General features: G+C 52.2%; 1 protein-coding gene across 1 annotated transcript; it reads right to left on the reverse strand.

Moving 5' to 3' along the window:
* Positions 1 to 631: 631 nt before the first annotated feature.
* On the reverse strand, positions 632 to 1,669 carry PG986_012466 (uncharacterized protein; the record flags this gene model as incomplete). The annotated part of the gene is made up of 1 exon (XM_066848688.1): positions 632 to 1,669. The coding sequence occupies one exon, from the start codon at positions 1,667 to 1,669 to the stop codon at positions 632 to 634; it is 1,038 nt and encodes a 345-aa protein (XP_066695384.1).
* Between the last annotated feature and the right edge of the window lie 12,507 nt (positions 1,670 to 14,176).

Genomic DNA, 14,176 nt, shown 5'->3' on the forward strand with positions numbered 1-14,176 from the left:
ATTACCGAAACCAACCAACACCATTAGACAATTATCGATAGGAAAAAGTCGTAAGAAGAAAAAAAACAGAAGCGAATTCAACCCAATACCGTAGCAGGGTTCGGAAATCGCCGAGGAAAGCAGCGCGTAGACAATCGTATCAGCCCGGCCAAGGCGGTGGGGTTTGACTGGGCGTTATTTCGACGATGACCGCCACAGGGCGCGCTTAGTCCAAGAAGAAAAACGTAATGCAGTGTCCAGAAGTAGGTATGTCGAGTTCATTTCGAACACCTCTCATCATAACATCGAAATGTGTTGGGTATCTGAAGAGCAAATGTATATCCCTAAATGTGCCGTAGAAGATGTCCAAGTGGACTGTTTTGCAATGCTGTGGGCTGAAAGCTTGCCGAAGGTCCCGGATCGAAGTCCCAGGGGAGCGAATGCGCCGACTCATCAGTCGCTATTGCATGAGGTCTCCCGTCGTATCAGCAACGTCGGTAGGTTCCCCAGAGTCATGATTGGATCAGGACAGAATTCCTTGGCCCTCTTCGACGTGGATACCAAGTTGTTGCACCACGCGTCGAAACCGAGAAGTAACCAATAACACCATCTTTGATCGTCATCATTCTCTGAATATCGAGTTCTGTATTGTTCAACCCATAACAGGCTGGCCGTAGAGATTGTGATGGAAGTAATGAGCTGGTTTTTGGAGGGACACCATGCATTGGTTGCAGTTGCAGTCAGCAACGCTGCAATCCCAAGTACCATGGCCACCGTAATGTCCGAAGAATGGGTTCTGATAATGGGATGATCGGTTGCCGAAGGCGCCATGGTGATGGGACATATTGGACGCAGGATAGTTCCGGTTGTATCCAGCCGATACGGCGGAGCCAAACCAATCGTTGTAGCGCGAGTTAAGCGCTGCAGCCGAGTTCAGGTACTCGGGCGTACCATAGCCGGAGTCGGGAGGCGTCAGAGGATCAGCAGCCCAGGTGTTCTGGTACTGGCCTTGCCACGAGTTCTCGCGAGGGCGGAACTTGTTGCGGGATTGCTGCAAACGCTCGAATTCGTTCGTCTCCTCTGGGCTCCAACCATCGTAGGCAATCGAGTGGTTGCGGATACGAGGATCCGGCCGCATGGAGGTGACCAAGGGGACGAGTCGCTCGCGGGCAGCGACCTGTGACAGATGGTGATGGGCCATTTGCTCTCTCTCCTTGGTCTCCCGCCATTCCTTCCAGCTGCTCAACCAGGCGTTGTAGTCGCCGCTCTCGTCAAGGTTGACGTACAACGTCCAGCTCATGTGAACGAGCCAATCGGTCTCCATCCGGTTGAGCTCTTGAACCGGAATTCCGCTCACCTCAGACCAAGAGCGGTTTTGGAAGGTGTTGTCGTCGAGGAACTTACTGCCTAGCAACAAGGATACAGTAAGAAGGCGCCAAACCTCGCCCTCATTTGGCTTGAATTGTCGACCAAGGTGCTTCATGGTGTTGACTCTCTTGGCTAGGTAGTTCATACCAAGGAGGATTGTCGTGCTTGGCAGTCGAGTCGATGTGAGGATCTGGGAGACGAATTTGCGGAAGGCGACCGTGACCGGCGTCTCTGGCAGGACCACTCTCATTGCCATCTCGGCCACATACTCCGCCATAATTTCAACCTCATAATCGAGGACGGCACACACACCACCCGGCATCATGGCGGTTGGATAAGAGACTCCGTCAAAGATCTTACGAGGACCTTTGTCGGAGGGGGAGGCGATCTGCTTCGAGCGCCTGGAACAGTGGGATTGTGCAGCGAATTGATTGTTGCCTTAGAATGTTGGCTGCGTGACCAGGGCTGAAGAGAGGCTGGCTGTCGTAGGGGATTCGGCGGTTGGTGATAGTCTACTGATTGCCTCCAGCCATATGTTGATTTTCGTGTACGGATATCGCAAAGACGAAAAGGAAACGATATATCGACGTTTGGATATAGGAACGGATGCAGAGATTGGGCAACAGGCGTAAAGTTCCTGTGTGTCGACTTGTTGATCTTCTAAGCAAGACTGGCTCAATACTACTATCGAGTAATCAAGTCGCCTTGTAGTATGAAGATGGGGTATCGTAAGTCGATGTTGCCGAGATCGTAGGATCCGAGGAAGGTCGGTCGTAAAGAAATATTCAAGTCAGACAGTTAAGTCGACCAGAAGCTCTCGTTATATCGATGCAAGGAAGCACGATATGAACAGTAGAAGTAGGGTAATTCCGAGGAAAACTCTAAAGCACTGAGGTCATTGTTCCCGGATTAGTATGGTATTGTCCGTACAGGTGCAGCACAAAGCAAGTCCATGAAACAAAAGTAGGAATGGCAGACACAATGGTCTGTGTGCCTGAATTGGGAAGAACCGGACGACAATAGGATGTGGGAGCGCTTTTTGAGGAATGTCGGAGACCAAGGGGAATAAAAGTCAAATCCAGAAGACACGGCGGATTGGAAGCCTCTGGCTGGATCGATACAGATATGGGAGAGAGTTTGTCAACGACGCGGCGTTGTCAAACCAAACTGGCCCCGGTGGGAAGATTGAACGATGGGAAAGAAAAGAAAATTTTCCGACAAGTTTGCAATCCGAGGTGAAGGCTAACGGCAACGGAGAAAAGGTGCATGAGTCGTAGGTGACTTTTCCTGTGACCAAGATGCGGCACCAACTATCAAAACAGTCGGGAAATGAGAAGATGCGTGTCGTGTCGTAGGCGTTCCGGGGGGTGCTTGTGTGTGTGTGTGTGGCAGACTAGCCGGGCCACTGGACGAACAATTTCGACTGCGTGTGCGTAGTGGGTACGTCCAAACTCGAATTCGACAGGCAAACCAGCGCGCGCAAGGGGAGAGGCAGTGCAGGCAAGCTTTTGGAGGGCGAATATGCTCAGTCAACACGACGAAATAGAAATCATGGCTTACCTGGTGAAGTGGTAGAAGCCGACAATCAAGTCCTGCTACCACACAAACACACGCACACAATCGTAAGGACCTCGAGGGTACAAGAGGGTGGTGAATGTGTTCGATCGAATGATTGATTCGTAGGCTGAGTGACTCTTTTCGGTTTTCTGTCGTCCTTCCACAGGGGCCCTCCGGTCAAGAAAGGCGACGTTGGTGGATGGGGAGCAAGCAGAAGAAAAGAGAAAAAGCAGGTCGCTTGTTCCACGCTCCGGAGATCAGTCGAAGAAGGAGAGGTGCGAATTGGTCGGTCCGTCCTCAGGTCCTCTCAGCACAGGCGTCTCTGCGCAGCAACCGGCTGTACGAGCTCAGAGCCGAATAAGACAGTACTGGACTGAGCCGAGCGTTTTGGGCTTGGGTAGCGCTTCTTCGGCTTTTTAGGTCTCTTTCCCGAGGGTGGTCAGTCGATCTCGTGGGCGGATCGTAAAGAAATAACCTGAATCCAGACGCCGGTTTACCCTCAATGAATCAGTTCTTCGATTGAGGTTCCTTTGCCAGCTTGAAATGACCAGTCGCGGAGTTCGAGGTAGAGGGGAGAGGTGATGAGGAGTGGGAAGGGAGAGTCGGATGTGACAGACTGGGGTGGGAAGGGCCTCGAGGAAGAGTACTTTTTGAGACTGCTGTTGGGTTTGGTGGTGGTGGTTGAATGGAGCCACTACGCACTACAGGAACTGGAGCCCAGCACACTCTGATGACTGGCGCTGCTGGCTGCTGGGCGGGTTGGCGGGTGGGATGGGACAGTACAGTCAGTGAGAGTGACGGAGGGAGTGGAGGAATGGCCAGGTGAGATGCAAAATCCAAACCAATCCCCAATTCGGTCCACTTGCTTGCTCCTGAGCCCGGTGGAGACAAGGGTTTTGAACGGACCAGTAACGGTACAGGAAATCGTGGAGGGTCAGGGGCGGGCCTAGTCCAAAACCCATTGAAAGCAAGGGCCATGCCATGATGCGGGTATTCGAGGAGGGTACCTAACCTAACGTAGTGGTAGGCAAGTACTACTGTACATACTTCAAGAAGCCCAGTAAAAAAAAATCTCGACTGCCTGCCCAGCAAAGTCTGTAGGTATGGTATGTAGTGACGAACGTTCGATGATGTTTTTCCTTTTCTTTCTTCTCGCGCTCGATCTACCCATTTCCGTCTGCTGTACGCAAGCATTCATTCTCTGACTCGTAATCTTGGATACATTGTGCATGAGTGAGCGCATTTGTCCGCGTCTTCCCTTCGCGCGCATGGAGATGTCGAGTGTCTAGAGTGTCAAGTCGTCAAACTGGTTAGACCCAGTAGTTAGGATACGTGTGCAGCCCGAATCTATTGATCAATACAACAATTCATCACAGCCGTCAGGGAAGGGCTCTGAGGACGTACTCGGCTCACTGCAGAAAAGCCCTGTGCGCACTGGCCCGGCTCGGCTCTGTGTCCCCTGTAAGTCTGCTTGCAAATACAAAGTCCGTCCTGTTCTGGGTGGGGAGGGTACAAGCGAGGTTGTATCAATCCAATCCATTCTCCAGGCCCACTTCTGGGCTTTTTTGGTCTGCTTCTGAGAAGGAGGCGTTTATTTTTCCCTCTCTGCCAGAACGGTTGCAGGCTTTGGCTCCATTCAATGATGAGAGTTTACGCTTGTCTTGTCCCGGCACCCTGTCACTTTTTCAATGGGGCATAACCTTGTATGGTGCGTGGGAAACGGAGCTAAAAGGAAAACGGAACCTACCTAGCCAACCTAGCCAGACGCAAGCAAGCAAGATCTGAAGCGTCGCACGGGAAGGCTGGGCATCGATGCGACGGTATCCAAAAGAAAAAGTCGCGCAAAAAAACCCCGAGCGAAAGAAGGCCCATTGAGCCAAGGGCCCATTTTGATACATACGAGATGCTGGCAAGATGGTATCGATGGAAATTCTTGGAATGGTCTGGTCGATCAATCTCATTGCGTCGTTTCGTATGTTGCCGGACATCTGTGCATGGCATGCACAGTGGTTTGGTAGCCGGTCTCACCCCCATGCCTATCTACAAGTATGTGGAAGATTGGATCATACAGGCCGATGAAGCCAGAGGCCTAATCTGGTTGCTTAGATGATGCCTATGGGAAAGACAGGCATCACAATTGATCAGCAGCCATCGAGAGAGTGTGGTCTGGTGGTTGCGTAATAAACGACCACAACTGTTTTATTACTGAGAGTGTAGGTGTGTGTGTTAGTGTACGGATATACTTACTCATTTGACGATCATAAACGGTTTGGGGATAGGCCTCTGGGATGGTCTCACCGACTCAACGGTACGAATGTAGCGTGGCCCTAGCAGTAGAAAGCGCCCCATGCCCCATGCGGCATAGACTATTTGAAGTTCTGGCCAGGGCTTCTCCGTTTTTTTTTTTTTTGGCCTGCATTTCGAGCCCTGGTGCTGGGCCACTGGACCCTGAAGATTTCATGCTGATTAGCTTGCTGTTGCCCGGAGCACCAAGGCCGAACTACCTTGAGGCAGGCTGGCAGGCTGGCTGCCAGGCTGGCGGGCTAGAGGCGCGATCCACTGCCCAAAGCAGCAGACAACCGAGACGCGTCGTTGGAGGAAATTACTCGGCCAAATCCAGTTCTGCCAAACGGATTCCTCAGCGAGTAGAAACCCTACAGACGTCTTGACGTGTAGAGTCTCCTCTGCTTCGCCGCCGTTGCTCCGTTTCTTCATACCTCTGAGTAGGGCAAGACGGAGGCGTGTGCTCTGCACGTTGAGTCTATCTACTTGATGTATGCTCAATAGGTGGGGGGTTCGTGGTTTGTGATAACTCACATAGAGTTCATACACTTGTAGGAGCAGCCGCGTCACACATGAGCTCTGGACTTTTCTCACTCGCGACCAAAACGTAAAACGTGGGCTCAGGGTATGGCACACCACCGTTGCCGGTTGTACATTTTCACATTGCTTACCTACCTGTCCTCTCTACAGTGCGGCCTGGGTGAATGCGAAGCTAATCCCGGCACTGCAAATACTCTGTAATATCCGGGACATCCAGGGCACGCATGGGCATTGCTTAATTAATGCTCCTTTCCCATCTAACCTAGGCTGTTTTGGAGTTGATGATCGCCCCCCCCCCGAGAACTGACTGATTCAACCCAATATCTTTTAATGATTGTTTGTGCTGACACGTTTTGGAGATGGGGGAAGATGGTGGTATGGCACCCAAGGTTTGCTGGGGGAGGGCGTTCTGTATCAGGTGAATTACCGTTTTTCCCTCGTTCACGATTCCGAATTGGAACTCGGCAAGCACGGATGAACTTCATGTTTGTTCCATGACACCAAACACAGGCCAGGGTCCAGGCACCTTCGGCAAATCATGGGAGACCACACGCACCCTTCCAAAGCCCATTTGCCCGTACAGGGTACCGTAGCAGTGGGTTCATCTGGGACAGCGACGAAAAGAAAAAGAGAAAGTCCCTACCCTACCCAAGCCTACCCTGCAGTGCTCTGTGTGTCGGCTGCTCGTTCACGTGAAAACACCTTTCTGCCTGTCGAGGGCTTCCCAGCTTGAGCTTGTGCGTGGTGTGCCAACTGCTTGTCAATGTGTAAATGCGCCGCCACTTGTACAAACATGGATACGTGAACCCCATCATGAGCTCGGGGCTTGGCTGCCTGCTCGGAACACGGGGCTCGTCTTTTGCCAAGACGAAAGAAAGTGTCACTGGCGCATGGAGAGCTTGAGGGACGAACGAACCTGACCGGCTCAGTGACTGAGAGAGTGAGTGAGCATGCACCTTATCCAATCAATCACACGGGCTTTTTTCTTGTCTCTTAGTAGTAGGAAGCAGGTACCGTTCAGCCTGGACTACAGTACGGCCTTGCGCAGCTGACATCACCAGTGGCAAGTTTGCAGTGTCGGTGTCGGGGGTGGTGCATCACGAACGGATTAGACAGACCGCATTCCAAAGGAAGGGCTGGCGGGTGTGGGGACCACCAGTGGCAAAGAGTGACCAGACTGACACCTGAAGTTCTGCTGATGGCTGAGTATTGGCGGTTCGTCAGCGGCACTGAAGTTTAGTTTGGCGTTTGGCGTGTAAGTATTCCAACAGCGGAGTCCCCAGAGCTTCTGCCCAGTGAGGCCATCCTGCTGCCTGCCCTTCCTGCTTCCTGCACACCCAGTGGCCCGTGAGCCCTACCACAAGCACCACCCAGACACCCGAGGGTCCGGGAAAACCCAGCAATGATTCGCATGGCTACATCATCATCGCTACACGCGAAGAGTCAGATGTGACACCTCTTCAGGTGAAGCTGGGCCAGACGTGCCGGAACCTGTTGCAGGTACATGTAAGGTAGGCCGTGATGACTACAGGGGTGTGTGGTGGTCACAGGTCACAACGATCGCCATCCATATTTGATTCCCGATGGTATCGAGGGAAAAAATTACGAGGTTGAAGGATTGGAGTGAGGTCTTCCTGGTCCGGTCTTCCGTCCAAAACGGTGGGTTCATCTCTGAACTTTGACGACGTTTCATCTGCACCCGAGGAGGAGTAGGATTGCCAGCTGCAGCCGCAGAAAAGAAAAAAAAAGAAGAAAAAAAAGACGTAGCATCAGACGAACAAACCGAACAGGGACAAGGAACAGGCCTGCCTAATACTATGTACGTACATCCCGCATCTTATGTGAGCCCAGTCCAATGGCAACCAAGCAGATGATTCCCTTCGCCAGCGGCGGCCAGGGCGAAGGAAGGCAGGAGGCATGTTCCCTACCCATTGATCCCCTTTTCCACCACCTACCCTACAGGTACAGTACTGCAGTACAACGCAATCTTGGGCGCCTCTTGTGGTCTGATTGGCGATCCCCAGAACAGAAGCTTGAGAGGCCTTCTCGAATCCCGTCAGGAGATGGCAGGATGCTACAGAACATTACTCACCTCAGCTTTCTCCTTTGCCCAACGCATCATGCGGCCACAAGAGAGTCCTTAATCTGATGCGTCATACCACAGAGACACACTCACCCTCCTCGTTCCTCATGTCCGCACCCTGTTGGGCTTGTTCCGGCACAGCACCCCAAGCAAGCAGAGGCGCAAAACAGGATGGATGCCATGCCAGCCCAACAAGGAACGAACGCACGCACGCAGCAACCAGCGACCTAGCGACGACTACCGTCACATTCCTCCCCTCCCCCAATTGCCCGGAATTTGTTACTATGAATAACTTACACGAATCCGTCGCGGCCAGCCACCTGGACCCCTACTTCGCTGATTCCGCGCCTCGACTCAGGATCAGGACAGGACAGGGCCAATCCAAGTTTTTGATTAGGGGAACAAGAATTCGATAGCGCGCGACTGGTCGCGTGTAAGCTGCCAGATTAGTTTCCCATGTGCAGTGCGTGCACTTGATGATTTGATTTGATTTCCTTGCATCGACCAACGACCAGGTGAGCAGGTAACGAAGTAGGTGCTGCTGCTGATGAGTCGCTTGCTGATCCTAGTCCCCGACCCGACTGCATCGACACCAAAGTGGCCTCCAGTCTCGACTTTCTTTCAAGCGCTTTCATCATGTTCCCATCAAGTACTGAAGAAATCACCCCCCACCAATCATGCATGCAGCTTCGGGCTTCTTGAACTGGAGGGAAAATTGGCCAAATGGTCGTCGACCAATCCGCCTGTCCTGATTTTGAAGCACCACCGTCTCCACCCGTCACGATGGATTTTTTAGAATGGCAGTGTTCCTGCCTCTTTCCCCCTCAAGCCCTCTCCGCCTCGGCGCCAATTGTTGGAAATTTTTCTCGAGCTACACATGCAGGCGTGCAGAAAGGGGAGAGGGGGTCCTGGGCGGGAGAGGCTAGCTTCACCATTGTCGCCACGCTATCAGGGCGGTGTTTCCATTTGGTCCCCTGGGGATACTGGATGCAGTCGGGAGCAAATCTGGCTCTATTCAGGGCGCTCCGAAGGCCTTCGGCCCCAAATAGTGCTCCCCTATCGATCGATTTTCCGGGATCGGCTTCTTTCCAAAGAGGAGACCCGGGCTTTTTAGCCAGCCAGCCTCTTCACAATACAGTAGTACCGCTACCAAAGGAGGAGGTTTCAATCTACCTACACCTCCGCCTTTTCGGGGGCCTCATGCCCATCACACAGGAAAAGTCTGTCCAACCCCTCCCCTGATCAATGCATGCACCTAGGTACTGTATGTACGCAACAATAGCTCCTAAGGCGGGCAGATGCGTGGTTTTCCCTCACTCGTTATGTGTCATTCTTTGGGAATCGCATGGCCCTCCATCCGTCATGGGGTAGCCGCGGCTCGAAAGTCTGGCTACGGCTAGCATGATAGCATCAGCAACCTACGCGTACCGCCCTCCGACTGCGCGTACTGGCACGCACACCGCCAGCGACGGAGGCGAGCAAGCACCTTGCTCGCTGCCTTGGATTAGATCACGAGACTTGATACGTTGCCTTTCGGTTTGCCGCCCTCGTTGCCCTCCCCCCACTACCTCTGCAGACAGCTTGCAGCATCAGATGGGGGCCTGGACCAGTAGCAAGCCTGCTTTCTCTCTTGTCGCTACTACTCCGCGGTCTTGTTACGCTTAAGTCCGTCCGCCTTGCCCACGCTCACACGACGTCGAATGGATTACCAACCCGCCGAGCCAAAGAGGCTTGCATACAACCAGACTGTTCTGCCGCCAATAGCTCGGAAGTGCGCTCGAACTCTATCGTCATACCGGCACACGTTCGCCAGTCAGGGCTTGGCGGAGGAAGTCACATCTCATTCCGAACAACACAACCACTCTATCCGAGGGTATTGCGCCTGATTTCTGACTAACCCTGTAGGCTGTAGGACATGCTCGTGACGTCCAGCAAGAGGTTAAGGGACTGTCTCCTCTCGTGTGCACCAACCATGCTTGAGGCTGATATGTACAGGCGGCCTGGTAAGCCACCGCGTGTTTGAGGGTGATCCGGACAAAGCAATAATAGGGACTCTGTGGTTGCGCATCCGATACGACCGGATCTTGGTCATCAAAAGCATGCATCCTGAGAACGTGCCAGTGCAGCCGGGTATACTAGGCCCAATGCGTGGTAGGCAAGTCCAACAAAAAGGATGCCCTTGGGGAAAGTCTAGGCTTGAAATTCCCAAATCGGGGATCGGCGTGCTCTCGGCAAGTTGCGGTTGTTCTACGTAACTGCAACAACAAAGAAAAATTTGAGACATGACAACCCCTTCTGCATTTCTTGACCGGCGCCCGACAAATACGTACTCTTGGGGATGTCCAATTCCGGCTTATTGCCTAATGATCCATCAGGCGCAAAGGCGGCCATTCTGTTCCCGGAGTCCCATGAGATTTGCTGTTGTTGTTATCGTTGTCCGTTCGTACTTTTTGGTCATGGCGTCACGGCCATTGAATCTCCGTCGTCTTGCCCATCATCTACCGTAGATTCCCCAGTTCGGGGTCAAAGACCCCCCATTTCATGCCGTGCCTAGCGTGCCCATCGCTCATCAGTCATCGAGCGCGCATCGAGAGTCGTTGCACCGCCCCCGTGAGGGACCCGGGCTAACAAGCACATCGGGATAGGATCGGCGCGCACCCTACTCTTTTTTCTCTGTCGCTCTTCCGCCTGCCATTAATAGCTTGCCCCCGCCGGATCTGCCTCCCCCAGTTTCCCTCAACTGTGTGTCGTATGTGCTCTTACTCGTCATTGGGGGATTGCCACTCTACTCGTGAAGATATGTACATTCAACCTCGTATCAGAGCTGAGCAGGAAAAAAACTAAAACTGGAAGCTCTTCCCTTCCCGTCCCCTCCGGCTCCCACTACTATTTGCACCCCCACTGAATGCCGCCACCTACCGGATTCGCTATGTGATGTGCTTTTCTGGACTGTACTTGCTAGTAGCCAGGACCACAGCTTTCTATCCTTTTTCTAGAATCGGGGGGAATCCTTCTGAACTTGCCGAGTTGCTAGGCAGTATTGAGGCGATCACCCCACCAGTCATCTTGCCGAATAGCACCTGTTATGAGTAGGAAAAGAGTCATATGTACCTATGCGGTGGTGAAAGTGGCCATTTCAGTGTTCACACGCCACTGCTCTCCGTAAGCCGCAACTGCTACTAAACTTCTGCCTACTGCAGCCCGGCTTCCGCTCCGGCTCAGACCCTTGACGTAGTTCTGCTTCTGCCCTGCAAGAAAGACAAGAAAAAGATCGGCATGGAATGAATCAACGCGCGGGAGCTCCCATCCCTAGCAGAGCAGGTAGTGGTCTGGCCCTGCCCTACTCCCCAGGCATATTTGGCAGCCGTTCGAGCATAGAGGCCGATCCCCACACGCGCGTCCCGATGATGCAATGGCGCCCGAGGGTGCGTCTTTTGGTGTTTGCCTATCCTATCCTTACGCAGCTCAATGGTTTATGCCTCTCTCATCACGTAAACCTACTTGCGTACGTAGACTATGTATGCACTTGATAATCCCATGGCCCTGTAGCTGAGCAAGTATAGAGACACGGGGGCCTCAATAACCCCGCGCAACCCACCCCTAGTCTAATGTGATCCAGGCAACATCACATAAAAAAAAAAAAAAAAAAAAAAAAGAGCAATCTAATACGTACCTACCTGCTATCAATTAGTCAAAAATGACACGGAAACAGAGGGACAAAAAGTCGCCATAAGGAGTAGAACCCACGGCGGGGATCGAACCCGCAGCCTCGAGATATATTCAAATAGAAGTCTCGCGCGCTACCAATTGCGCTACGCGGGCTTGGTGAATCACACGGGATGTGTGATGGAAAAGTTTGTGCGTATCCACCGTTAAGACGCTGGCTGCATTTTTATATCGAAATGCTGGGATATGCGCGGTACATCTAAGGTTGGGTATCTTGGGAGTCAAAACGTTTGCCTGAGCCAACCGACCTGTATTGATCCATCTGGATGTTTATATGCTCGCGCTCTCTCTCTCTCTCTCTCTCTCTATGCCTGCAGCAATGGATGTTGTCGTTCCCCTTCTCTGCCCCTTCTAGCGCCGGCTCCCGCTGGCTGGCCCTAGACTGACTACTGGATGGGCTGTCTGTAAGCAAGCCATATACCTACCTACATGTAAGTGCGTTAGATGACGCAGCCACGTATATTTCGCATACAGAAAGTACACGTAAGCTGCTCCTGGTCGCATGTGCCACCTCTAGTAGTAGTCATCAGGGTCTCACGCGTGCGACACAAACAAACCATACTCGGCTCCGTTGGAAATGGGAGGTAGGTTGACCGACGACGACGCAGTTACACGAAGAGGAGTAGTAGAGGAGAAGAGGGATAGGAGAGAGTGAGAGAGGGACGCTGACTGCATATGACATGACGACCATACGTGAGCTCCGAGCCAATTGGAGCACGGGGAGGCTGCGGCACCACGTGCTGCAGCCCGGCTTATATGACCGAATGCATATAATATACCTGCACTTTGTAATCGGGGTTTGAATTGCACCGACAGACTGAGCAGGGGTGGGCCTTCGAGATGGATGAGGCTCAGGGCCTGCTGACTGACGTATGTGAAGCTATCCGGAGATGGCACTGACATTCGCTGTGTACTATGACGGTAGATATGGTATATGTATATAAAAAGACACTACCTGCGTTGACCGGTATTTGCGAAAGGCACTGACTGTATGCCAATGCATATGTGACTGGTCGATGACAAACACTGTCACCTAAGCCCCCCGTATGACTGTGAATGTGAAAACCCAAGTACCAAATGTCTATCTGGTTTGCATAACGCATCATTCGCACTGCATGACGGGTAGACAGGAGCATTGAAGACCGAATTCCAGGTAGAGGACCTTGAGGACTGCAATGCTGAAACCATAAGCAGAGAGGCGCATCATGGCTTGAAAGTCAATGGTTGTTGGCGCACACACGTTGCGGTGATTCTACAGTCTCCTCCCCCCTCCTCCTGGCTGTATCTAAGTTTCTTTTTCAGAAGGTTAAGGCTCATGCACTGGCGAATTCCATTACTAGTAACTACACAACTCATACCAGACGTGGGAGACTCGAATGCTTGGCAAAATTTTGTGCATATCCCACCGGCTTGGAGAGCATATGTTTCCACGGAGACACACCAGTGTAAACCAACCTAAGCTAAGTACATAACCTATACCTGGCATATATATATCAAAGTATGTACTAGTCAGCCCTTGGGCAGGAAGGGGCACTCCTGAATGTTCACTGTAGTATTTAGTTGTACAGGATTTTTTCCAGCTCGCTCCTATGAGCTCACAAGAGGCCTTGACGCCTGACCAGGGGACAGCCGATCCTTGACGCTTGGCTATAGTGATGTCCGTGGAGGCATGACGACAACCATAATAAAGTGGAAGCTTGGATTCCATGGTTAGAACACTTGATGACGGAAGGGAAAGGCCTTGCTTTATTTTATCTGACATTCACATAACACCACGCTCATGATCTCAGCACCCATGAATCGAGTCTCCGAGGTTTCCTTCTCCTTTCGGGGTCGTCCTCAACCGACATGGACTTGGCAGGTATCTCGTTTATCTTGATGTCGAGACCTGATCTGAGTCTGGGCTAACATCCTCCTCCTCATCACCCTTACTTCGTCAGTGTTGTCCGATTGACTCGAATTTTTGTTCTCGCTCTATCGGAATATGTACACTTACTGAATAACAGTACGGGCAACACGCGCCCCAACGCGATTCCGGAGCGTCATCAGGTCCAGGACATCTGGCTATCAACCTGTTCTGAGGGCAGGCCCGCAAGAGGTATGTAAAGTATCAACGGGGAAGCCACCATGGAGCTAGTTGGCAAGACATTAGGAGGAGGTCGACAGGGCCGGGGCAACAGCTAGAGAACAGGAAGCCCAATGGAGAAACCAATCCAACACAGACGGCTGGGTTATACAACGCGGTCGTAGATTTTCGTGTAAAGCATATCTTACTATTCTGTGAGAACCGTTCTCCCTAGCTTGTCGTCCGATCGAAGGCCATACCTCGAGATCCATGGGCAGCGCCCCAAGATGACACAAGCGTCCTCTTGTGCAATTGCCAGAAGCCAACACCCACACCTACAGCCTCACTCGCGATATCAAGTGGCTTAAATGTGTTCGCCACAGTAGAAGGGAATGGGCTTATGAAAGCATCGAAATTGAGGTGCTGGGCACGTTGCTTCCGGCAAAACAAGACAGGGGCAGCGTGAGTCACAGAAGATATCACACATCCAAAGGCTTGCAGACCTATACAGGTGCGCCAGCATCGTTTCAAGGCATTCATCATCGAGGGCAGCAGTGAGTATGGATACGAGGGAT

Source organism: Apiospora aurea, assembly GCF_038362705.1.
Source record: "Apiospora aurea strain CBS 24483 chromosome Unknown utg000008l_segment0_segment0, whole genome shotgun sequence".
Taxonomy (NCBI): Eukaryota; Fungi; Ascomycota; class Sordariomycetes; order Amphisphaeriales; family Apiosporaceae; genus Apiospora; species Apiospora aurea.